This window comes from Musca autumnalis, unplaced genomic scaffold (genome assembly GCF_047663935.1).
Source record: "Musca autumnalis isolate F117 unplaced genomic scaffold, ASM4766393v1 scaffold_3, whole genome shotgun sequence".
Classification (NCBI taxonomy): domain Eukaryota; kingdom Metazoa; phylum Arthropoda; class Insecta; order Diptera; family Muscidae; genus Musca; species Musca autumnalis.
This window is the reverse complement of record NW_027411866.1, coordinates 235,223,308-235,250,905: the sequence shown is the minus strand read 5'-3', so window position 1 is coordinate 235,250,905 and position 27,598 is coordinate 235,223,308. Positions and strand designations below refer to the sequence as shown.

At 36.2% G+C, this 27,598-nt stretch overlaps 2 protein-coding genes across 2 annotated transcripts in view; one reads left to right on the top strand and one right to left on the bottom strand.

Annotated features, from left to right (window-relative positions):
• LOC141399121 (uncharacterized) overlaps positions 1-27,598 on the bottom strand; it is a 189,347-nt gene that overhangs the window by 13,050 nt on the left and 148,699 nt on the right. The window lies entirely within an intron of this gene.
• Positions 10,303-27,598, top strand: part of Cyp308a1 (Cytochrome P450 308a1) — a 28,918-nt gene continuing 11,622 nt past the window's right edge. The window contains exons 1-5 of the mRNA XM_073977264.1: positions 10,303-10,925; positions 11,019-11,259; positions 11,356-11,451; positions 20,605-20,792; positions 21,113-21,362. Of these exons, the coding sequence (XP_073833365.1) occupies positions 10,747-10,925; positions 11,019-11,259; positions 11,356-11,451; positions 20,605-20,792; positions 21,113-21,362 (954 nt within the window). The 5' untranslated portion in view covers positions 10,303-10,746. The remainder of the gene's footprint in view (positions 10,926-11,018; positions 11,260-11,355; positions 11,452-20,604; positions 20,793-21,112; positions 21,363-27,598) is intronic.

The following is a 27,598-nucleotide window of genomic DNA, read 5'->3' as shown; positions in this document are numbered from 1 at the left end:
AATAGTTTATTGGCAATATCGTCATAGTAGGTAGTCAAAGTATATTGTGACAAACATGTAATGCATTAGCCTTGACAGCTCAGCATAACGAAATATTTCCCCCACAATGTGATAAGGAAATATTTCTGTTATATCAACGAGTGAAACTCGATTTTAAATTTAGCTAAAAAATATCCCGATCTCTTTTTAAATTCATAGCTTTGTTGACCCCACACTTTTTAAGATGAAATCAATTTCAGACAATTTGGATTCCATCTAGCCGTACCCGTCCGTCCGTCTTGCTGACTGCTTATCACGATAGCTCTGTAATATTCCAACCGTAGATTATATCCGCAAATCCCTCTAACATGAGCCAAATGAGGTACGTTGATGTTTTTAATATACCAACGCATCGAACGAATTACGCTTGATAAAGTTCATTAACTCGTGATTTATATTATATTAATGATACTAATACGAACTACCGAAGGACATTTATTTATGTTATTACGGTATTTTATTAAATAAACATTTGATATCATAGTCTGTAAAGGCATGCTTGCTTACTTCAATTCTGACATAATAAAAACAAGTAAGAACAGCGTTAAGTTCGGCCGGGCCGAACTTCTTATATCGGGGGTATTTCAAAACGTCGATCTATTCCGGTAAATATATGACGGAAAGTTTTTAGACTCAAAGAAAATTCAATACCAAATTTCAGCCATTTTGGTGGGATATTGAAACCACAATCAAAATACCTTAAATCGGGAGGTACCGTTCTATTGGGGCTATATGAAGGCATAGACCGATACCGACAAAATTCTGGAGGAAAGTGTTATACCCCCAACGTAGACTAAGTACCAAATTTCAGTCATATCGGTGAGATAATGAAGCTAAATCCTTCAAAATACCGAAAATCGGGAGGTACCGTTCTATGGGGGCTATATGAAGGCATGACCCGATACCGACAAAATTTTTTCAGAAAGTTAAATACCCCCAAACGGAGACTAAGTACAAATTTCAGCCATTTCGGTGTTATAAAGAATATAAAACCTACAAAATACCGAAAATCGGGAGGTACCGTTCTATGGGCGCTATATGAAGGCGTGGACCGATACCGACAAAATTCTGGGGTAAAGTTTTATAAAAAATACTTTAGTTTAGTTAAAATCTTATCTTATTTTTATGCCGAATTGGCCGTAACTTGGCAATGATGGACATAGGTACAGGTTTTGGTATATAGCGGTAACACCTGATTTCAAGTGTTTTAAGAATTTTATCTTCATTTTTAACCCGAATAGGCTATAATTTGGCATTTGGGGTTCCCAATGGTTGAAACTTCCCCACCAAAAATGATGGACATAGGTCCAGGTTTTGGTATAACCCCCATATAGCGGTACGGCCCGATTTCAAGTGTTTTAAGGATTTTGTCTTAATTTTTAGGACGAATTCGCTATAATTTGGCATTTAGAGTTCCCAATGGTTTTGGTATAACCTTTATATAACGGTACTACACGATTTCAAACATTTTAAAGGTTTTATCTAAATTTTCGGCCTAAATCGACTTTATTTAAAAATTCACTTAAAACTAGAAAATAATCTGTCGCTTAGCCTCAATAAATATATTCTTTCTCATGATGGAATCTCTCAAATAAAACGCTTGCATATAAATTATAAATGGTGGCAAAATTAAACGGCAAGCGTTTTATTTGAAAGATTCCATCATGAGAAAGAATATATTTATTTAGGCTAAGCGACAGATTATTTTCTAGTTTTAAGTGAATTTCTAAATAAAATAGTGAAACTTAATTTTTTTAAATTAATTTTTTTTTTCAAAAATATTTTCGCCTGCGCGCAGTGCAAAATATTAACACTTTAGCGGAACTTTACTAATAACTTTTGAAGGAAAATATGTAGATTCCTAAAATCGTGCACAAATGTTTCGTATATTAGTGGACAGTGTGGGGCTCAAATTGGGCCACATAGACCCGCGGTTTCCTGTAGCGCTCATGTAACGGTGTCTGCTGTTTTTACGTTTTACATTCATTTTTCAATCGATTTTGATGCAAATTGGTATTGATTTTTCAGCGGATAGAAAACTTATGTACAAAATATTTTCAATATAAGTTCGCGTTTTGGAATAGCCCCCACATGCCGTGTTCCCTCATATTGGGTATTTTAAAGGTTAAAGAAAAAAATTGCAGCCGATTTCGATCCAAATGTAAATTTTTATGCCCTTAGCCTTTTGGCTAGAAGGGTATATATTAGGGTTATAACCAAAAAAATACCACCACATAGCCGTGTAGAGGATGGAAAACTATTATGAAATACGGAGTCAATTTTTCTCTATCGCGAAAAAAGTTTCCGCACCAAATGCATTGAAGTTCAATAATGCATTTTTTAATTTTAGCTGTTATGACAACATACTTGCTTATAATTAAAATTTTTATTTTTTTGTAATCTAATTTAAAATCATTATCAAAGCGTTCTGGACCAATTTGTTCTCAAATCACGCCATTTCGGAGCATTTTAGGAATTTTTGACACTATTGCAATTTTTGTTTTTTCTTTATAAACTCGCGAATTTTATGTTTATATTTATTGTACCTATCGGACAAGAGAATATGGGGTCATTTGCAACGAAGTCGCGAAAGTTACAGGATGTTTTTGTTGACTTTGCCTGTGAGAATCGTATATGTTTTTTACAAAAATACAACACCAGCACCACGTGGGGAATTTTGTCCTAATAATGAAAACGCGTTTCTAAGATCGATTCGGCGAAAAAAGTTTCCGCGCCGACTGTAATTACTAAAACCCTTTTGATATTTTTTCTACTTATAATTTTAAATTTGCTTTGTTTGAATAAATATTCATAGAAAAAAATACAATTCTCACAGGCAAAGTCGTTAAAAACTGTCTGTAACTTTCGCGAATTTGTTGCAAATGACACCATATTCTCTTGTCCGAGAGGTACAATAAATATAAACATAAAATTCGCGAGTTTATAAAGAAAAAACAAAAATTGCAATAGTGTCAAAAATTCCTAAAATGCTCCGAAATGGCGCGATTTGAGAACAAATTGGTCCAGAACGCTTTGATAATGATTTTAAATTAGATTACAAAAAAATAAAAATTTTAATTATAAGCAAGTATGTTGTCATAACAGCTAAAATTAAAAAATGCATTACTGAACTTCAATGCATTTGGTGCGGAAACTTTTTTCGCGATAGAGAAAATTTGACGCCGTATTTCATAATAGTTTTCCATGCTCTACACGGCTATGTGCTGGTATTTTTGATATTTGCAAAAAAGTGCAAAAAGTTATAACCCTAGTATATATACACTTTGATACGAAAAATGTCTGTCTGGCTAACTCTCGTCTGTCTGTCTGTCTGTCTGTCTGTCTGTCTGTCTGGCTAACTCTCGAACAGTTCAACCGATTCGAACCAAATTTTGGGTATCGTAATATTTTGTCTAAACTTAGTTTAAGTTCGAAGATGGGTCATATCGGTTCACTCCTTCTGGTACCTCCCATACAAAAGTTCAAAAATTTTCTCTAAAATGGTCTGAACGATAACTCTCGAATGGAGCAATCGATTTGGTCAAAACTTTGCACATCGTATTATTCCTTTCAGATATAGATCTGGTTCGAATATGAACTATATCCGTACACTCCTTAGGGTACCTTCCACACAAAATTCGGATAAAGTGAAGTTTAAGGACTCTTCTCGGATGGTTTTGCAATTTTTTTCAGTAAGTTTTCGTTGCGGCTCCGTTTATGACGGTACAATTTTTTTCTTGCGGAAGTCCAAACTTCCTGAGATATTGTCCCAAAAGCTCCAAGAAACCCTGACGGCACCAACAAAAATGGCAAATCCGCAAGATAATCCTCGCAGGGAATTTCTGATTGGTGCAGGCTTTGCACATCGTATTATTTCATCCGGTCCAGTATGGGATTGAAATATAGACTATATCGATCCACTCCTTCGGGTACATCCAACACAAAATTTGGATAAAGTGAAGTTTAGGAGCTCCTCTCGCATCGTTTTGACTCTTTGTCAGTAGATTGTTGGAGCGGCCTCATTTACAATGGTACATTTTGTTCCGGAGTAAGTCAAAACTTCCTAAGATAATGGCCCAAAAGCTTCAGTGGCTGAGGGAATTTCTCCGTCAGCACAGCTGACTGATACATACTTACTTGTAAGATGTTAGCGAATAAAAAACCTCCTCACACAAAAGCTGTCAACATAGGTCCACTTCTGGGTGAACCCTACACATCTATTAAGGATTAAAATGTCAATATTTTTTGTTTTCATGTGTATCTATAATGTTTATTGGTCCATTCAGCAGGTCTGTACCATTAATTTTGTTAATAATGTCTTTCAGATCAAGTTCAGGTCTGCACTGCATTACAATTTTTAACGTAGTTTGGTATTTGCAACGCAGCATCTAAAAATGTTGCACTCACCAACATTTAGAGGTCAAAACTATGAAAAATTGCGAGAGGTTTCTTAATTTTACAGAAATTGTCATTAGTGAGTCCATTTCTTCAAAACACAGTCAACAATGGCGTTCATTGTCGCGATTACCTTCCACTTTTGGAAAATGCAACTGAATGAAATTCCCGAAGTATTTTTAGAAAATCTTGAATATCTCCAAAGACCGCGCGATACGGCAGCAGTTGTATAGCTTTGCCGACAGAGGAGAATCCAATCTTTCAGATTATATATATCTTAGCACGTGAATGTACGGAACTCACTTTTAAAATGTCCACGGAAAATAAAAAATTATAACTTTGAAAACCTTAAAAAATCACTTCTTTCCGACTAAAATTGCAGCAAAACAATAAGGGTTTTTTGCATTTTTTTAAAGTGTAAAATATCATAATTGTTTTGTAAAATATTAAGAAAAATAAATCATGGCATACTGACTTACCACTTGTCCGCGCCACTCCATTTTTTTAATGAATCAAAAATACATTTCTTACAAAAAAAAAATTATTAAACAAAACTGCAACTTTAAGTGCATTTTTAAGTCGTTTCGTGGAGTAAATCGGCAAACTGAGTATGGATCATTTGCAGTGGAGTACTTAGCTAACGAATTCAATAAAAGTTTAATTAATTTCATGTACTTTGAAAATCCCTTAAAGTTCCACTAAACTTCCCAAATTTCGCACTGTGCTGCGGTGCTTTTTGGTTTTCGGACAGTGTTTGCAAATTACAACAAAAACTTTTTATTTTATTTTTATTATACCCTCAGCATTTATGCTAACGAGGGTATATACACTTTCATACGGGCAAAATGTGCCTCATCGAAATAATGGTTTTAGACCCCAAAGTATGTTTGGACGAAATGTGTTTCAGACAATTTGTCCGTCCGTCTGTCTGTCTGGCTGGAATGCACGATAACTCTCTAACGGATCAACCGATTCGGTCCAAAATTTGGCTTTCGTAATATATTGCCCAAACTAAGTTTAAGTTCGAAAATGGGTAATATCGGTCCATTCCTTCCGGTAACTCCACACAAAATTTGGGGAAATGTTCCGAAAATTTGTGCGCACGATAACTCTTGAAGGGAGTAACCGAATTGGTACAAACTTTTTACATCGTGAAAATTTTTACCAGACTTAGATGAGGTTCGAATATGGACTCAATCGGTCTACTCCTTCGGGTAGCTCCCACACAAAATTTCGGAAAAGCTCAGTTTAGGACCTGCTCTCGAATCGCTTTGATTTTTGTTGTAACAACTTGTATTCAGTCCCCCATACGACGGTATAATTTTCATAAGGGGCAAGTCCATACTTCCTGAGAAATAGCCTGAAAGGCAAAAAAAATCTATGACACCGTGTGTAGTGGTTGGAGCGCAATATAAATCTCGAACGGATCTGCCAATTCGGTCCAAAATTGGACCTTTGTAATATTTTGTCCAAACATAGTATAAGTTCGAAGATAAACCACATCGGTTCAGTCCTTCAGGTACATCCCTCACAAAAGTTCAAAAATGTTCGGAAAAATTGTGCGCACGATAACTCTTGAAGGGAGTGACCGATGTAATCCATACTCTGCACATCCTCGTATATCTACCAGATAAAGATCAGTTTCGAATATTGACTATATTTGTCTACTCCTTCTGGTACCTCCCACACAAAATTTCGGTTAAGTTCACTTTAAGACCTGCTCTCGAATCAGTTTGATTTTTGTTGAAGCGATTTGATCCAATCTAGGGGGCAACTTCTTCTTTTTGGTTTTTTTTGTGATGTTTATACTTTTTACATACAACATTTTAAAACCTTTACTTAGGTACTTACCTAATGAAAAACAAGTAAAAAACGTCCACCATATGGAATAGATAATTTTCTTTCCGATACGAAAGTACCATTGCCCACAATTTTATGCGAATTTGTTTGACCACTTCGTAAACCAATTACCTACCATCTTACCTTATCTGGTCAGCTACAATACTTGAAATTGGGCGGTATTGTTGTTTAGGGACTATACCAAAACGTGGACCTATGTCCAACACTATTGGCGGAGAATTATTTTGATCCCTATGAACCCTTTAATGCTAAATTGCACCCAATTTATAGAGAAATGTAAATAAAAACAATAATTTTGATCGGGAGGTACCCGAAGAACGGGATTGATATGGACTATATCCGACTTGATACATGACTGGATGAAATCATACGATGTGCAAATTTTGGACCAAATCGATTGCATCGAGAGTTATCGTTCACACCATTTTACAGAATATGTTCCGAAACAAGTGAAATATACACCTAATGACATTGGATGCAAATTCTCTTGTGGTTCGATCATAGTAATTTCTTAACAGATACATATAGCATACCTAGATAATTTTAATATATGTATGTCTCTGTTAACCTGTTTAACCCATTTCGTACTTGGTGTTCGATTTTTTGAACAGTAAACAAGTTTTAGTGTGTATTTTAAGTTTCATCTGTCAGCAAATAAAAAAATTCTGCCCTTGAAAACTCCCCCTTCTCCTAGATGGTAGGGGTACATTTTTCAAACCTATATTTTTTGATACTTTTTAAATTAATTTAAAAAATTATAAAATATGAAATTTAAAAAGTAATCATGGTGAATTATTGCCAATATATTTGTGAAACGGTTCCACAAAAAATAGAGAAGATGATTTAGATGCTCAAGCACGACTTTACATATGTGCAAAGTTGACTGATCGAAATTTCGAACACTGGTACTTATCATAAATGTCTTTAGTCATTTTTTTCGGTCAAAAATTATAAAATATATCAATAAAACAGCATATAAATATTTTTTTTTTTTACTTCTACACATATATTGTTCGTGCCAATTTCGAACACCAATTTTCATTTTACTATGATAAAATTGATCATCCACAAAAATTGAGTTTTGGAAAGACGGAATAAGCTATTATTTGGCAATTAGGGTGATCAAATCTGCACCAAAAACTATGGACATAGATATAGCCCCTCTTATAACGGTACCGCCCGATTTCAGCTATTTTAATATGTTATCTATAAATATATTTGCTTTAATTTTGAATTTAGGGCTCAGGTATTTGGAAGTTATTAAATTGGCTGAAATTTGGCTTTCTAAGTTCAAGGTGGTCAAAAAATTTATCCACCGAAAAGACAATATCGCCCTCAAACTTGCGAACATAGGTCCACGTTTTGGTATGGCATTTTTATGCCCTCAGCCTTTAGGCTAACGAGGTTATATACAATTTCATACGACGAAAATGTGCCGTATCGACATAATTATTTTAGACCCCATGCCCAAAAAAATTAAACAGGCTGTAAAGATTTAACTGAACCGTTTTCAATGAATAAACAAAAATATCTATTTAACCCATTTTGATACCACAAATAATTAAAAGGTGGACCGATATGGCCCTCTTCGAAGTTAAACTAAGCTCGACAGACTGACTGACATGACTAGATCGAATCAAAATTGTATTCTGATCAAAAATATGTATACTTTATAGGGTTGCAAATAAGTATTTCAATGCGTCACAAACGGAAAAACCAAAAATTACATCTATCATCTATTCTTCAACCGAATTCGTTGGTTTTTCCAATTTTCGAAAGCTTACATGCAAATAATAAATTAAATATTATAAAATAAGAAATAAATTATACTGTTTGGTATCTTCTAAGCAGCCTAGAGCTCGAGCAAAAGCATTTTCCTGTTTTTTGCGTTTTTTACACTTCATTCACCATAACTATATACCATAACTATACAACCATAACCTATATTTTTTAAAAGTGGTTAACAAATGGTTAGGTTAACCATTTAAAAAAAAATATAGCTTATTCGAAAAAAAAAGCATTTGCCGATATAAAATAAAAAATAGCACATCAGAACATCTGCAATTTTTTTTTTCAATTTTGTATAACAGTATACTTTTTCAAAACTTTTTTGAAGGATCTAGGGGAGGCAGCTGCCCCCTGCCCATAGCTGGCTATGCCCATGTACCGAATATAGCTATATTATGTTTTTCGTAGGCCCCCCTAAATACATAAGTTTTTTTTGGGAAAAAATATTTCTATCCACATAGGCTGAGGTTATATCTCTGTCGGCAAAGCCGACTGACACTTTTTTACTTGTTTCATTTAAAATAGGTTTAAACGCAAATTTTGAATATAATTTCATTTGTATTGGCTACAACATATTTTGTACTGAATTTTCTTAAAAGGTAAACGGACATAACTCCCATTATATGTACCAAATGGGAGTTATGTCCGTTTACCTTTTAAGAAAATTCAGTACAAAATATGTAGTAGCCAGGGGGGTCGGACATAGCTCCCTAAAAAATTATGTCCGCAAACCAAGGCAATCCAAAATCGTTTTGGTCGTTATGTCCGTTGGCAGTTATGTCACGGCACCATTTTCGTATTGCATAAATGGATAAAGCTAGAATTTTGAGTAATTTTTCACCATTTCCCTATTAAATATTGTTTTAATATATTTTATTCCCTTTCCGCAACAAGGTATCGGGCACTTTGCTAGTTTTGGTATATATAAGTATGGGTCTTCGACCATTATTTCCATGCATTATAAACTTGTTGGCCAATATCAACTTATAATACCCCCCACATAGTAGTCGATTTGCGTCGTTTCGATTTTTGTTAAGCAAAAAATAATAAATTTTTTCGATTTGTTCTGTTAATCGGTTTGCGTTATTAAAAACTAATATTTGTGGCTTTGAATTTTGTGAAGAGATTATTCAAAATATGGGAAACATGTGTTTTGATTTGCATTTGAACCAATCATTAACGCAAATCGAGATATTACACTGTGCAACAAAATTCAATTTTTTTTTCATGATGGGAAAACCCGAGTACATTATGAAAGTAGAGCTAAAAATATGAGACACATGTATCGGCGTTTTTAATGTTTACGTCGGAAAGAAACCAAAATAGGCGGGGCAAGTTCCGCCCATTTTTAAATTTTTCGAAATATTCGAGTTTAGATATCTTGGAATCCTTGCATTTCAGGTATATAGTGTCTTTGGCAACTTTACTCAGGAAGGTGTGGGAAATATTTTTGTTAAAAATTTTAACCCTCATGCGGTTCAACAAAGGGGTCTTTTTTGTTATTTTTTCGAAAATCTTTCAAAAACTCATTAAAAATGAGATCGTATCAAATCCGAATATTCTACAGAATTACTCGCCATAAAATTTTACTACATGTCTCAGAATACACCAAACCTGTAACTCTTGTCTAATCGCCAGGAATCTCTAAAAATGAAAAACACGTTTTAGGGTTAAAGTCGGACTTCATCTGAGTTTATTCAAAATTGTCCCACAACAACAACATAATTTTAGAGAGATGATGTCAGAGACAAAAATATTTTTCGTCAAATTTCACTATAGGTCACCAAAGAAATGAAATGTCTATTTACATTCTTTAACATTAAAATATCAGTATCAATTTTGCTGAAAAAACATGAAAATATTTCCCAATTTTTTTAATGAAAATTTTTTCTTTCTTTTTTCTTTATATTGTAAGTGAAATTACATTAGAGGTCTATGGTACAGCGATAGAGGTGTAGGGTATAACATGGTTGGCCCAGATCAGCTATAACCCTTACTTGTTTTTTTTAGTGGCAAGAACAAATCTCCACTACTCTTTAGTCTGCTTTTAATCTAATATCAGAAAAAAAAAACAATTGTTTCCCTTGAAAATCTCCAATTGAATAAAACCGCTGTGATGAATATCGAACAATAATAAAATAATTTCCCTTGTTTTTTATCTATGTAAATACAATAAAACACATTTCGCACTTTAACGTTGCATGCAATAATGCATGTCTCAGTAAATATGAGTACATATTTCAGTACACACACGACACGCTGCAATTACAACAATTGAGATTACATTTATTAGTCAATTCAAAACAGATGTAATTCGCACAATGTTTAAAATGTGTTGTTCATTACAGAATACGTTGTGGCTGGTGGGCCGGCTATAGGAAGACAATTAATTGAGAGATGTACAGTTTGGTTGACTGCTTGTCTGTCAAAATAAGCGGCTTATCAATAAAGTCTGTTATATGAATGAACATTGTAATTTAATAATGTGATAACATGAAAACTGGCGTGAGAACAAAACTAATCTGAAATTCTAGCCTAGAGATTGTAAATAGTTGTTATTTTGCACTCCAATTGAAAAGATCTTGATCTCGGAAATACTAAAACATTAAAAAATAAAATTGAAAAATAAACTAAAAAAATTAAACTGTCTAAAATTATTCCAAAATGTTGATGTTATTATTTGTAACACTCGGCTTAATTGTTTTCGGATATTTCTTATGGAAGTACACATATTGGCAACGTCATGGTGTAAAAGGACCTCGTGGTTGGCCATTGGTTGGTAGTATGTGGTCCTTTGTAACGGCTCGTCAACATTATGGTGATGTTTATCACAAAATTTACAAGTGAGAGAGAGAGAGGATGGAGCTTGTCCATCTATATAATAACAGTAATAACAATTATTTTTTTTAATCATTTTCCACTCCTCAACGGCTTAGTGAATATCCGGAATTACCTTATATTGGCATTTATCGCTTGTTTGGTGAACCCGCCATATTATTGCGCAGCACCGACATGTTAAAGGAGGTGATGATACGCAATTTTCAACATTTTCAAGATAACGTATTGTGGGTTTGTCCGAAACGTGATCCGGTCGTTTGGTGTAATCCCTTTATAGCCAAAGGAGAAAAGTGGCGCAAAATGCGCAGTGAACTTGTGCCAATATTTACTCCGAACAAGGCAAGTGGCAGTCTCATGGAAAAACATTTTGTTTTTCATAACAATAACATGTTATTAACATGAGTTGTTTTTTTTTTCATTTCAATTGCATGTCAGGTCAAATCATCTTTTCCACATATTGAAAATGTTTGCCGGAAATTAATGGTGTACGTGCAGGAAAATATGAAAACGAATTGCTTTGAGGCCAAAGATGTGAGTATTAAATTGATATGAATAAATGATTTAAAATGAAAACAAGACGGAAATGTACATTTTTTGTTCAAACGGATGACAGGAATTTATTGATGCATTATTTATAAATTGAATGGTTCCTGGAGGTTAATTATAAGAAAAACATTTTTATATCCTCCACCATAGTACGGGTGGTATATTACGTTTGTTTTTCCGTTTGAAACGCATTGAAATATTCATTTGCGACCCTATAAAGTATATATCGCTCATTTACTCAAAGAGTGTCACATCTCAAAAAAAAAGCGTTTTAAGTCCCCGATTTAAATTTGACCTCACAAATCAAAAAGATTGTTACATAAAAAAGTAAAAGAGGGCTATAGTCGGACGACAATGTGATACTCTACACAACTTCCCCGGGGCTCAGTTTTCCACGGAATTTATTTATATGATTGTGAAGTATCCCTTGTTCCTTCGAGGATGCTTTGGAAATATACAGTGGATCCAAGGGAAAGTCGTACAGCTAATGAAATTTATTTAATTGACTTATATCTCCGAAACAAAAGGGGATATGAAGAAAGTATTTACGCAGATTTTTAGTTCAATCGGACGACAATTTCGAAACATGATTGTGACATGTTATATATTATTTTCATTATTTCGTAATAGACAAATGGACCATTTTGGCTATATATACATACATACATATTTCTTCAAAAAATTACAAATTTGTATTAAGAAAAAAAAAATACCAAACGCATTTAGAAATAACTTTTGGTGACTTTATCCGATCCGATCAAAGAAAAAGATCAATATTTCGAGGTATTACATTAGTTCTAATCAAAGATAACATAAAAATTTCAAAACGCCCTACAGCAACGCAATGAGTTTATTGTCCCAATTTTAACTTCTATATACCAAAAATAGCAAAACCAAGGAAAATATCATAAAGGTCAGCTACAACATTTGCTCTAATCCCATTTCAATAGGACTTGCGGTTTCAAAAAAAAAAAAAAATAAATAAATAAATAAATAATAAAATCCTAAAAATGGGAACTTTGATTGTAATTAATTTAAAAAGCGCTCCGGTGATTATACCCTACTCCACAATGTGGGACGGGTATTATAAGTCTGTTTTGCTAAAAATGCATGCACCACAGCGAAATATTCGTCGTATATATAGGAGCTATACGAAAAGATGGGCCTATGTTGACGAATTTTAGTGATTACTGAAAATTCAAATGTCAAATTATACCTAGTTCGATTAAAAATTGTTGCTAAAATTCTCAAAATACCGAAAATCGGAAGGTATCGTTATATGGGGGCTTTACCAAACCATGGACCTATGTTGGCGATGTTTAATGGAGAAGTTTGATGACCACTGAGAGCCTCAAATGTCAATTTACAGCTAGTTTGGGTGGAAATTGTAGCTAAAATTCTCAAAATACCGAAAATCGGGAGGCACCGTTATATGGGGGCTATACCAAAACATGGACCTATGTTGTCGATGTTCGGTGGAGAAGTTTGACGACCACTGAGAACCCCAAATGTCAATTTACAGCTAGTTTGGGTGGAAATTGTAGCTAAAATTCTCAAAATACCGAAAATCGGGAGGTACCGTTATATGGGGGCTATACCAAAACATGGACCTATGTTGTCGATGTTCGGTGCAGAAGTTTGACGACCACTGAGAACCTCAAATGGCAATTTACAGCTACTTCGTGTGAAAATTGTAGCTAAAATTCTCAAAATACCGAAAATCGGGAGGTACCATTATATGGGGGCTATACCAAAACATGGACCTATGCCCATATCCTTTGGAACATAAGCTTGTTGATCACTATGAACCCTAACTGTCAAATTATAACTAATTCGGTTTAAACATGTGACTAAAAACTTCAAAATACCCCAAATCGGGAGGTATAGTTATATGGGGCTATACCAAAACGTGGACCGATATAGCCCATCATCGAACTTGACCTGCCGGCAGACAAAAGACACATCTTCGTCCTTTCTTCAGTTTTGTGGATGCTAGAGTGATTACCACAGACGGACGGACGGACATCCAAAGATCGACTCAGAATTTTACGCTGATCAAGAATATATATACCTTATAGGTCGCAAATGATTATTTCAATGCGTTACAAAGGGGAAAACAAACTTAATATACCCTCCATACTATGGTGAATTGTATAAAAAAGGCGTTAGCTTATGACGGAAACTACGCTTGCAATTTTAAATGATTATCGGGTAGTTTTTAGCGGGTGAAATAGATCGAAACTTTTGTGTAAAAATTGGAAAAAATTTAATATATTTCTTATATATTTACATCTTTATTCCTGGTAGACACATTCCGCCCACGTGAGTTATTTTTGCCAATTATGTTGATGTACGTGCTCAGATAACAGAGTTACTGCCTAGTATATACAGAAACTCCGCAGTTTTAATTTTGTGTATAGTAACCATAACCAATCTAGAGTTCGCAGTTATAGTTTAATACTGAAAAATGTTTACATAAGTTATGAATTTTGGTCAAGGAAGATGCCAAAAATTTTGGATAATGAGCCAATTCTCACCTGGTGAACTTTTGTGGGAAAAATATCCAAATTCAATTTTTAATCTAAATTTTATTTCTAGGAGACATATTTCGGCAATCTACGAAAATAAACTTTTAAACCCAACATGAATATAGCGGTTATATAACTCAACTAGTGTCCAACATATAAGTGGTTTTTTATTGTTGTGATTTTCATGCATAAAACTAAATTTACATTCCATGTTACAAAATATCGCAATCATGAAAGAAGGATTCCTTGGTTTTCAAATTGTTACAAATTACAATGCTGTACCGGGTCTTGAAAGTTTTGTGATACCTCTGGTAAAAACTATTGTAATAGTACTTTGAAATATTGACCTTTTTTCATTGATCGATTCAAAAAAATCTCCGAAAACTATTTCTAAAATTCTTTTAATATTTGTTTGTACCCTCAACATGTAGGCCAACGAGATTATCGAAAGAATGATGTTTGGACTAAATCCATTTTAGACGGGCTATTGCGCACGCTAACTCTCGAAGAATCAAGCTATTTGGTTAAAATTTTAGGTCTCGTAAATTTTGTCCAAACTTAGTTTAAATTATAAGATGGACCCTATCGGTCTACCCCTTCCGTTAATTACCCGCACAAATGTTAAATTTTTCGCTAAGATTTTAGCACGATAGTTCCGGAAGGGACTAACCGAATTGCTTCAAACTAGGGATGTGGAAATATTACTTCCATGCATATATCGGGTTCGAATATTCGAATATAAAAGTATAGTTTAACAGCTGTTTTCGAACCGTTTGCATTTTTTTGAAATATGTTCGCCTTGCGGCCCCTTTTACGACGGTGCAATTTTTTGGGGCAAGTCCATACTTCCTGAGACGACGCCAACTAAACTGACTAGTACCTAGGATAACCCTCGAAGCGAGAAACATGAAACGAACATAATATGGATGTAAACAGGACCACAACGATCGGTATTCATTTCCAAAGAATCTTCGAACCGTCGTAAATGAGGCAGCGAATGCCAGTTGCTTCAACAGAAATCAAAGTGTCTTAAAATGAACTTCTCCGAACTTTTGTGTGGGAGGTACCCGAAGGAGTGAACAAATCTAGACCATATTCGAAACTGATCTATATGGTATGGTACATATATTAGGATGTGTAAAGTATGGACTAAATCGGTCACTCCTTGCTAGAGTTATCGTGCGCACAATTTTTCCGAACATTTTTGAACTTTTGTGGGGGAGGTACCTGAAGGAGTGGACCGATATTGATTATCTTCGAACTTAAACTAAGTTTGGACAAAATATTACGAAAGCCAAATTTTTCCGAACATTTTTGAACTTTTGTGGGGGAGGTACCTGAAGGAGTGGACCGATATTGATTATCTTCGAACTTAAACTAAGTTTGGACAAAATATTACGAAAGCCAAATTTTGGACCGAATCAGATCCGTCAGATCCGTTCGAGAGTTATCTCGCGTTCGGACCACTACACACGGTGTCATAGAGGTTTTTCACCTTTCAGGCTATTTTCTCAGGAAGTATGCGCTTCCCCCAGATGAAAGTTATACCGACGTATATGGGACGGTAAAAACAAGTTGTTACAACAAAACTCAACGCGATTCGAGACCAGGTCCTAAACCGAACTTTTTCGAAATTTTGTGTGGGAGGTACCCAAAGGAGAAGCTTATCTAACCCTGGTAGAAAATTTACGATATGCAAAGTATGGACCAAATCGGTTACTCCCTTCAAGAGTTATCGTGCGCACAAATGTTCAGAAAATATTCGAACTTTTGTGGGGGAGGTACCGGAAGGAGTGGACCGATATAACCCATTTTCGAACTTAAACTAAGTTTGGACAAAATATTACGAAAGCCAAATTTTGGACCAAATCGGTTTATCCATTCGAGAGTTATCGTGCGCACCAGCCAGACAGACAGACTAAATCGACTCCAAATTGTCTGAAACACATTTCGTCCAAACATACTTAGGGTCTAAAATCATTATTTCGATAAGGCACATTTTCCCGTATGAAAATGCATATACCCTAGTTAGCAGAAATGCTGAGTGTATAAAAACATAGAGACGTTATTAGTATTGAGTTTACTTATTTTATTTGTGTCCGAAGCTTAGGGTATATCTCCGTCGGCACAGCTGATTGATACTTGTTTTAATAATATGTAGCGAAAAAGCCCCGATTGGTCACCGGACGGCTAAAATATGTCGCAACCATATAAAAGAAATTCCTTAGAAACTATTGCCCAGGTTAGTGAAGTAGGGTAACACATGTTCGGTCCTGTCCGACTTTAACCCTCTCTTACTTGTTTTTTGTTGTTTTTTTTTCGATTTTCTCATCTATGATCATTGTAGTTTCAGAATCCGTTCCATTTAAAGTTGGTTCAGGCACACCGTGATGTTAGACAGTAGTTCCATTATCTAACTGCTACATTGATATAATTTGCATCAAGTGAGACGTCAAGAGTTGGTTTTCAAGTTTAGTTTTCGTAAGTTGTCCGAATATGTTCCAGTAATTTAAATTACTGATTAAAAATTAAATTTGGATATTTTTCCCAAAAAAGTTGGGGTTAATTTTACACGCTAAATACTATCCGATCATTATCAACAATTATTTTCACTATCCTTGACCAAAACTATTACCTCGTGCAAACATTTGATTAAGATATCAGTGCTAAATTTCTGACGCAATATGAAATCTGTACAAGTCATAGAACAAATAGAAATGGCTAACTCAGAAAACGCATTTTTGATCAGGGTAAAGTTATGAGTCGATCTACGTATTTCCATCTGTCCTTCTGTCAACAATAATTGAGCTACAACCCTATATGATTGTACCCGAGTGTTCTTTTATCATAGGCATGTTCCAAGAAGTTGTTTATTGATGCCTTTGCTACACTATTAAGGTTGATTGTTTTCTTGAATTTTGAACGGTTTAGTATCTGTGGAGCAGAAGCCGAGAAAAGAGGATAAAAATCGTCTACAGAGTTCGCATATTCTACTCTTATTGAGATCTGAGGTACATTTTTGTGGTTGATTGTTTGCTTCAAATTTGATCGGTTTGATAGCTGTATAACAAAAGTTGAGAAAAAATTTTAAAAGAAATTTGACCATGGCGATTTTGACCTTGCAGATGAAGTTTGATGGATTATATGTGTTCACAATTTTTGTTCCTTAAGACAAGAGCTACAACTTTGCCTCTGAGATAAATTCATATTTCCTAATGGTTTGGAAGATATAGTCCTGACTAAATGACCTTTAACATTTGGAGGCATATGACCGCGAAAGCTGATGAGATACGAAAAACCGGCGAGACACGTGTCCTCTCTTTTTTGGTCTTCTGTCACGCTGCGGTATCAGAATATGGTTAATAATTTTCGTGTTGCACACAACATAGCACAGTGGTTCCAGTCATTGGCCAAAAATAAAAAAACTGAATGTCAAAATTTTGGTACATCGATTTTGTTTCATTTGAACACGTTCATCTAAAGAATAGCTCCAAAAGTCGGAACATTTGACTAATATTTGTTAGTCCACATTTGAACCTATATCTGGAAGGAATAAGTGATGGTCAATGTTTTGACCAAATCGATTGCTCCCTTCTGCAGTTAAAGTTCACACCGTTTTACACAAAAAATTTGAACTTTAGTGGAGGAGGTACCTGAGTGTGCCGATATGGTCCATCTTCGAACTTAAACTCAAAGTGGGCAAAATATGAGGAAGTGCTAAATTTGGTCTTCTCTTGCCCTTAAAAAAACTTGTACCGTCATTATGGGAGCATGGAATACAAGTTGCTACAACAAAAATCAAAGCGATTCCGAGGAAGGTCTTAAACTGAATTTTTTTGTGGGAAGTACCCGAAGGAGTGGATAGCTAGGGTCCGTATTGGAATCTCATCAATGTCTGGTCAAAATTTGACACTTTAGATTTTCAGTAGTCGCTAAACTTCTCCACCAATAATTGTCAATGTAGGTCCACGTTTTGGCAAAACCCTATGTACGGTGTCGCCCGATTTAAAGGAGTTTGGATAATTTTATTTACATTTATTTACCGAACTTCTTGTAATTTGACACATGAGGTTCCTAGTGGTCACAAAACTTCTCCACAAAAAATTGTCTGCTGTGGCTTTTGCCTAAAATTTTTTACATATAATTTTTACAAAATTGGATGTAAATTTCCAGGGGTCACAACATGTCTCCGCTAAAAATTGTCAATATACGTGTACATAGGTCTATGTTTTGGTATAGCCTCCCATATAACGGAAAATTTTTAGACCTTAAACAAGCATTTAATATCTCCACCTAACATTGTGGACAGGAAAGACGACTATTCCATTTTTGTTTAGAATTTTATGGTGGAGGGTATAAAAGGATCGGAGGAGCTAAATTTAAAAATTTTTTACTTGTTATTTATACGAGGGGAACTAGAAAAAATTTGGGGCCTAGGCAACACGTAGTGTTGTCAGATGGCTTTTCGTTTTTTTCTGGAAAGTTAGACAATTCTTAGCCTAAACGCACTCAGGACAGTTTGGCATACGATCATGGGTTGTGTTGTTTAAAGTGACTTGAAAAAATCACTTTGTAAAAGTAATGGTATTTACTCAGTTGTTGCAATTTTCGACCTGGATAATCACGACAAGATGGCATGGATTAAATTAAATCTTTGTACGTCGATAATGAACCATCCTATAGCACTACGAAAAACTGGTTTAATTAATTCAGTCGTGATAAAGCTAAAAACCGAAGGTGGTGAGGTTCGTCCAAAAACGGCCGTTGTGCCAGAAAAAATAAGATGTGCTTGAACGGAACATGCAAGATCGCTATGCAGTGAGATCGAGGCATCCTTTGGCAAATTATCCAACTTACTAACCAACTAACATATCGTATTTATTCAACAAAAGGGTAGTAACTCAAAATTTTGTATTGTTCAGTGGAGACAAAATACTGTTGATACATGATGAGTGACATAAAGGTATTTTTTGACGACAGAGCGAACATAATAATGTGAGATATTAAAGTTGATGGAGTTAATAATTATTTATTGGTTTTTAACAAAAAACGAAAATTTCAAAATGTTGAGTTACTACCCTTTTGTTGAAAAAGTTCTCGATATGATATTGCATGAATACCTGGCCGTAAAACTGGGTTTTCTTGTTAAATCCAGCACAATTTGAAAATTGCTCAAAGAATGCTCTTGTCGATTGGTGCAAATAAATTGTGAATAAATACGATTGTAGTGCTTCAAACGACGTTTGTAAGATCGTCATAGACGACTAATCTTGGATCTATACGTATGAGCCCGAAACAAAACAGCAATCGACCTTCCAAATTTGTTCATGGAAGAAGCACTTCGAAGCTAATGGTTGCCTGTTACTTCGCCAAAACTGACCATGTGGCGACTATTCGGCTTGAGCAACGTAGGATGTTAATTCTGAGTGATACACTACAATTTGTTGACTGAATGGATTTGGCTTCAGTTCAGTGTCAAGACTTTTTTATTCGTGCATCACCTGGAATCCACAGGGGATGAACTACTTACTTACTTAGATGGCTTTTATATTAAACAGAACGTCGGAGTTTTGGCCTTCCCTTAGGGCGTATACCGTCGAGTGGCTCGTATTCAAATGCCTTTTTGGCGGGGGCATCTTTATCCATCCTGCTGACATGGCCAAACCAACGCAATCGTTGTAGTTCGATACGTTTTACTATATAGATGTCGGTCGGCTGGTATAGCTCGTGGTTCATACGACGTCGGTATTCACCGTCAACGCATATTGGTCCATAAAACTTTAGAAGAATTTTTCTCTCAAACACACCAAGTTCTGCCTCACCTGCTTTCGCAAGTACCCCTGCTTCAGATCCATACATAAGAACGGGTAGTATCAGTGTCCGGTAAAGTGTAAGTTTTGTATGACGAGAGGTGGTTTTGCTTTTAAACTGTTTATTTAGACCAAAGTAGCATCTGTTGGCCAATATTATTCTTCTCTTTATTTCAAGGCTTATATTGTTGGTTTTATTTATGGCGGTGCCGAGGTAGATAAAGTCATTTGCTATCTCAAATTTATGGGGGATGAACTCCAGAGTATTTATTTTTTTAAATATTCTGTCGGGGAGGTGGTATATTTGATAGATTAAGTATAGGTTAGGTTTAATATTAAGAGAAAATAAAATGAGACAAGCTCTCAAAATATAAAGGGCCTGGAGCAAGCTCGATTTAAACATATTTACACATTTTATTATGTGCTACACAAATTATTATATAAGTCTGAAACTGATTATTTGCAAGAAGTATTGTTATTAAATCAACAATATTGTACTTATTCAAACTTCGTATAATTTTAAAATGAAGACTCAATAAATTTTGAATTGAATTGAAAGTTGAAAGGACTTTTAGGCTTCAAACTTTCCAAAAAAATGTCAAATGATGTCTGGAAACAGTATGTGTTGCCTACGCTACAAACTTGTCTAGTTCTCCTCATATACTTGTTTTATTTTTCCCCTTATAGTTATATTCACAAATGTACTGTATACGTCATAGCTTTATCGGTATCGCTTTAGTTTTATTCTTTCCTAACTTATATTTTTTTTTAATATTTGTTTTCTTTTTAATCTTTTTTAGTTATTTTCCAAATATACCTTGGACGTCATAGCTTCATCAGCATATGGATTAGATGGTGAAACCTTTACGAATACAAATTCAGATTTTACAACTTTAGTTGAGCATCTGTTTATGCCGAATCCTTTTAGTTTATTGGATTCAATAGTTTTGTTGTTTTCACCCACGTTGGGAAATTTGATAAAATATACGTAAGTAAATAAGCCCAAATGACTAAAAAAGAACAGTGAAATCTGACAGAAGACCAATAGCTAACAATACAAAATATAACAACATTTAGACGTTTTAGTTTGTAAAGCAACTCGTAATGAGAGTTGGGAAACTGGTTAATATGTCATAAAAGTTTTCGTCAGCTTACCTGCTACTTACTGTATTCATTTATTTAACTTAATATACTTAAATCTTTTACCCCACGACCTCCTTCCCAAGTATAACTTTTCTTCTTTTACTTACATTAATCGTATGCTTTTTATTACAACTATTACTACAATTGTTCTCCTCTCCATTACAGTTATATACCGAAAAATGTTGCCAACTGGCTGGAGAGTATAATTATGAATATTTTAAGTTTACGCCTCGACAAAGAAGAAAAACAACACCTCAATAAAATGGAACACAGCGATTTTATTCAATGGTTAATTGAAAATAAACGAAAACAAAACGAACCGGTCGATAAGGCAACGATAGTGGGTCATTGTAGTACTTTTCTAATTGAAGGTTTTGAGACTTCATCGTCCTTAATGGCATTTGCTTTGTATCAGGTAAGTTTTAGTAATAACGAAAAAAAAGAAACAGCACGAATAGCTGTGAGTAGCGGAACGAATGCACGATAGTTTATGGTTGATGGTTTTGCCATTGATAGCATTTTTTTTTGGAGAAACACAAAAACTTTTTAATTTGGAGTGATGAAAGCTAAAAAATTAGAATGCAAGATTTTCCACAAATTATAAAGTAGATAAGTAACGGAGTGGAAAAAACAGTTTCATGCTGGAGAATACATTAGAAAACAATAAAACTATTTTCGATGATAAATGTCCGCGTTTTCATTATTAGGCCAGATACATTCGCGAAGCCCTCGTATTTATTCTTATCTTTGATTGGGGACAGTAGTACGGATAATAATTATTTTATATAAGATAATAAGAATTTTGCTTTTATCAAAATTTTTGCTAATCTGTTATCCACTACTCGTATAATACTTTCACCTTTAGGTCTTGTGGTTTCGCCGTTGCTGTCGGTGATATCAGTTTTGTACTTGTCAGCAACACTTGTAAACCGCACAGTCATAATCCGGAAATTCCAGGTGCAAATTCAAGGATCTTTAACGTCGTTTTATAGCGTAGAGCTCAGATATGGATCCCTTTTTCAAAGCCTGTTTTAAGGCCACTATCTGGCATATGTAATCAAATTCCTTTTCCACATGAAGAGAACGATAAACCGATAAAAGATATGACCTAAGAGAATTTTAAGGGAGCGGATTCCCTAATCATGACATTAATATTGTGATATGACTTTACAACACTAATATTCAGAGGGCATGTAGTTGCAATCCAACATTGGCATGAAACTGAAAGACTTTGGCTCATGCATTTCGACACGAACAAACCATTTTGCCTGTCACCAGATCAAGTAAGTAGAAACTAGATAGAGTATATCGTACGAAAGAACTAAAGCCGGTATGCTAAACGTCTGTTTGACTCGATGAGACAATGTCAATGCGCATCAGTTTCGGAGAGAACTTACACAGCACGTAAATCTGGAATGTATGGGGGTAGCAGTCACGTGTGGATCTGCCGAGGTATCTCAGATTATAAGCCTGACATTAGTCCGCTTTTGGAAGGTCATAATCATCTGGTCCTGGGGGACTTTAATGCACATCATGGGATGTGGCATTCGGCCCTCGGAAATGACCAGAGGTGTATAGCGCTGGCTGAGCAGATTGATGGCTCTACGTTTTGCTCGGTCAATGAGAACGCCCCTACCAGAATTAGAGGAGCGTGTCACAGTTCGCCAGGCATAACCATCGTGTCACCCGGTCTGACAATTGACGTCACCTGACAACCCGTTATTTTTTCTTGGATCAGATCATCTCCTTATAATTGTCTCCATCAGCAGACCACCCGATTTCATCACCTCTAAACCCCGCACATTCGTCAATCATGGGAAAGCTCATTGACCGAGTTTTAGAGAGTTCACCAATCACCGCTTCAGAGAATTACCCAATCCTTCTGATGTTCAGGTAGCGGAAAGTACGTTCCGAGACGTCATCAATGTTGCAGCCGCTCGCCATATACCTGCTGGTCGAATACCCGAAGTAAGACCAAATTTCCCAGCAGAGGCGACGGGATTAGCAAATGAGCGTGATGAGCTTCGTCGTACCAACCCCGATGACCCCAGAGTCAGGGAGCTGACACTGGAAGTTAACAGGCTGGTCGGCGAACATAAGCGAAACAAGTGGTTAAATCATCTGAAGAGTTGCAACATTGGAGCCGGTATAAGTAAATTGTGGGCAACGGTTAAGTCACTCTCGAACCCCAGAAGGAGGGATGACAGGACCACACGTTACGTTGACTGACCCGAAGAGGTGTGAAAGTTACTTCAATCGACAGTTTGTCGAGCACCCCGATAGTGACAGGGCGAAGAGAAGAGTGTTACGTCGCATTAGATCTCTTCCTGCCTAGGATGAACCACCACAGTTTACAATGGATGATGTTGCGAATGCCATCAGGAACGCTAAATCATCCAAAGCGTTGGGCTCTGACGGAATTTCCATGGTAATGTTGAAACAGCTGTATGAGCCGGGAGTGGAGTATCTCACTAAAGTTCTCAACCTGTCGCTAGCCACCCTTATTGTTCCCGAAGTCTGGAAAATGGGCAGGGTGGTCCCGCTACTGAAGCCAGGCAAGGATGCCAGCAAAGGTGAATCGTACGGGCCGATTTCGCTTTTGTCACCTGTTACGAAGACCCTTGAGGCCTAAGTTCTCCCCAGCATTAGAAATAGCTATCATGTTGCCGATCATCAGCATGGATTCCGTAAGCAGCGCAGCACGCCATCTCCACACATATTTGTCGAGGACTCAACCAGGATCGACCCCGTGATAGAACAGTGATGGTGGCGCTTGACTTATCAAAAGTCTTTGATACTGTCAAGCACTCCACGCTGTTCGAGGACATCGAGCAGACAACCCTCCGGCCAAGTCTGAAACGTTGGATAATCAACTATATGTGTTGTCGCCAGTCGTATGTGGAAATCCAAGTCCCGTAGAGTGAAACGGGGAGTTCCCCAAGGAGGGGTGATATCTCCGGAACTGTTTAGCCTCAACCTTTCCCGTATTCCGCCCCCTCCAGACGGCATTGAGGTCGTAACGTATGTGGATGATTGTACGATCCTGGCGTCAGGTACCTGCCCTGATGACATCTGTGAGTGACTGAACTCCTATTTAACCGTTCTTACCACCTTTTTCCACACGAGGAATAAGCAGATATCCGCCACTTAATCGACGGCCACTCTGTTCACCCCCAAAATCCTAGGGGTCACATTCGACACAACTTTCACGTCGTCCTCGCATGCCACAGCTATCTGCGATAAACTGAAATGTAGGAACAAGGTCCTCAAGTCCCTAGCCGGCAGCACTTGGGGTGCAGATAAAGAAACCTTGTTGACCACGTATAAAGCGATAGGTCGGTCTGTGGTAAGCTATGCGACGCCAGTTTGGTCCTCGAATTTATGTGACACGCAGTGGAATAAGATTCAAATTTGTCATAACGTCGCCCTGAGAACAGCAACAGGGTGCCTCCTAAAATCTACAGTGGACCATCTACATGAGGAGGCAAAGATTCTTCCAGTACGACAACATAATGAGATGCTATCGTTACAGTACTTGCTCGAGTGTTACCGTGAGAGCCATCCCAATCACCATCTGCTGGCCACCGATACACCCAGGCATATCAAGAAGGATATTCATGCTCTAGAGACGACGGTCCAACAATATAGGAGAGAACTTCTAGATCAACACGTTTTAAATAACGATTCTACAATTTATTGATTTATTGACTTCACTACAGTTCACTTCACACAAGACTTCAGTTCACTTAGTTATAATAATAATAATAATTGTTCCATAAACATCCCATAAGGGACAAGGGAGACTTCTCTCATATCAACGAGTGCATCCCGATTCACATTAGCTCAATTATATGGGACCTACAGTTTATCGCCGAGTCCGAACGGCGTGTCTAAGACTTCAGTTTTGTAGAGAAGTTTTACATGGCTGAAATACTCAGGAAATGTCGTCAACATTGCTAAGGGGTATTTTGCCACCGTTGAAAAGTGTTTTGATGTTGTCTGGCCGGGGAATCGAACCCACGACCTTATGTGTGCAAGGGGGGTGTGCATACCATTGCACCACGGTGGCACCCAACTTAGTTACACTCCACTTAATTCGTGAATTACTTCTTTACTGCTAATAATTTTAGTTAACGGTATAATCGCCCACAACGAAGCTGGGCGGTACTTTTATTGTGGTTCTTGAAATAAAGGATGAAAAGGACATGGAAGGAAGCGAGTTAGAAGGTCGAAATGTTCTACGAAAAAGTTCCTCATTAGATTTGACTGAAGACATGTCATATCAAAAATAAGCCAAAACAACAACGAACAAAGATATAACGCTAATTTCTGATGGCATATAGGGTCTTCTTTGGGGTTCTGTGTATACTCATCCGCCGTGAGTCGAACTTTTGAGTTATGGCGTGATGAATTTTTCACTGGAGACCCTATATGCCATCAGAAATTAGGGCTTTTACCCCCAAAAGGAATTTTCCACCGCCCAGACCTCGAGCTCTATTTTGTTGCACAGTGCTATTTATACCCGCTCCTTCATGTAGAATATTCCACAATGATAACACGATATTCTAGTCGATTCGCAAATACACATATCTACATACAAACAGACGAATGAATTTAAACAACTAATGGGGCAGAGGTAATTAATACGAGGGGGTAGACAGGAATACAATGAATGACGTCACAATGTAGAAGCATAACTGCATAGTCAAAATAAATGAGAAAGAAAAATTACAACAAAATTAATGGCTAAGTTAATTGTGTAAATTCAGACTAAGCGATAATTTCATGATTACAGTAAACTCTAAACAATAGCTGTTGTTGCAAAACTGATACAAATAAACTAAATGCTTAATAGCAATTTAAGCCACAAAACAAATTTTTCAATTAACAAAAATACATCTAAATTAACTTAACTTCCTCCAAATACTTTCGTAACAATCTATTCTTGAGTAGGATAAAATGTTCAGTCTATCTAGCGAAGCCCGACTGTTTGTCTGTTGTAATCACTCTAGCGTCCTAAATAATTGAGCAAGAACTCTGCATTTTTCACCCAAGTGCACGTTTTCCACAGTCAGGTCACGTTCGAAGATGAGCTATATAGGCTGATGTTTTGTTATAGCCCCTATATAACAGCACCTTCAGATTTTAGATATTTTAAAGATTTTAGCTGCATTTTTTGTCCGAACTAGCTCTAAGTTGACATTTAACCTGCTTAGCTCCAAGTCTTCAGATAGCCCCCATAGCACGGTACCTCCCGATGTCTGATATTTTCAAGGTTGTGGCCTCAATATCCCAATGAAATGGCAGACATTTTGTGTTTAGTATTCGTTGGTGGTATAAACATTTCCACCTGAAATTTGTTGGTATAGGTCTTCATTTAGCCCTCATAGATCCGCACTCACACAAGCACAGACAAGTTTCAGTATAAAACCAGTAAGGAAAGGATCATAGTCGGGCGGGGCCGACTATATGATACCCTACACCACTGTGAATAGGTAAAATATATATGGGAGCTAAATCCAAATGTGAACAGATTACGATATAATTTGGCACATATATTTCTAGACCAAACACCGTCACACATTCCGAATTTCACCAAAATTAGACGTACATAGCGTCTTTGGTGCATCAAATACCATAAATCGGGCGAAAATATATATGGGAGCTACATCCAAATCCGAACCGATTTCGATAAAATTTGGCACACTTATTTCTAGACCAAATTCCGTCACACGTTCTATATTTCATTGAGAACGGACGTATATAACGTGATTCGTGCACCAAATACCAAAAATCGGCCAAAAATATATATGGGGGCTATATTCAAAACTGAGCCGATTTTGATATAATTTGGCACATTTATCTGTAGACCTAATTCCGTTACACATTCCAAATTTAATCAAAATTGGACACATACAGCGTGTTTGGTGCATCAAATACTTCAAATCGGCCGAAAATATATATGGGAGCTATATCCAAATCTGAACCGATTTCCATCAAAACCAACATCGTTCTTCATTAGGCTAAAACACTGATCTTCTCCAATTTTTAGCCAAATAAATGCGACCTGTACGTTGCGAACGGACGGACGGACATGCATAAATCGACTCAGAAAGTGATTCTTTGCATATCCCTAGAAGGAACTATGGGTCTATCTCTTTTCCTTAGACATGTTACATACAAATGCACTAACTCATTATACCTTTACCACAGGGTGGTGTAGTGTATAATGATTATCATCAGTTAAAATATTATTCTCCTCCAAAGAATTAGACTTAACCTAGATGAAGAACTTAGTACCTACCAATTGTTCATATTTACTTCAATACAATCCGTGGTGGAGGGTATAAAAAGTTCGGTCCGGCCAAACTTAATGTCGTTCTTACTTGTTTTACATTACATTACCCAACTGATTGGCTTAAAAAAAATCCTTTCATTCAGACTTTTCTGTTTTTATTAAAATAAAACTTTTAAGCCTTGGTCATATGCTATTAATGTATATCCAAAAACCAATAGCAGCAGAAAGTTATTATGATAAATTGTCGATAAAAAATGTTCAAAGACATAAAATACATTTAATACTCCATCATTTTGATGCAAAGATTTACGAGCAGATATCCCAGAAAATCAACAACAAAACTTTACGATGCC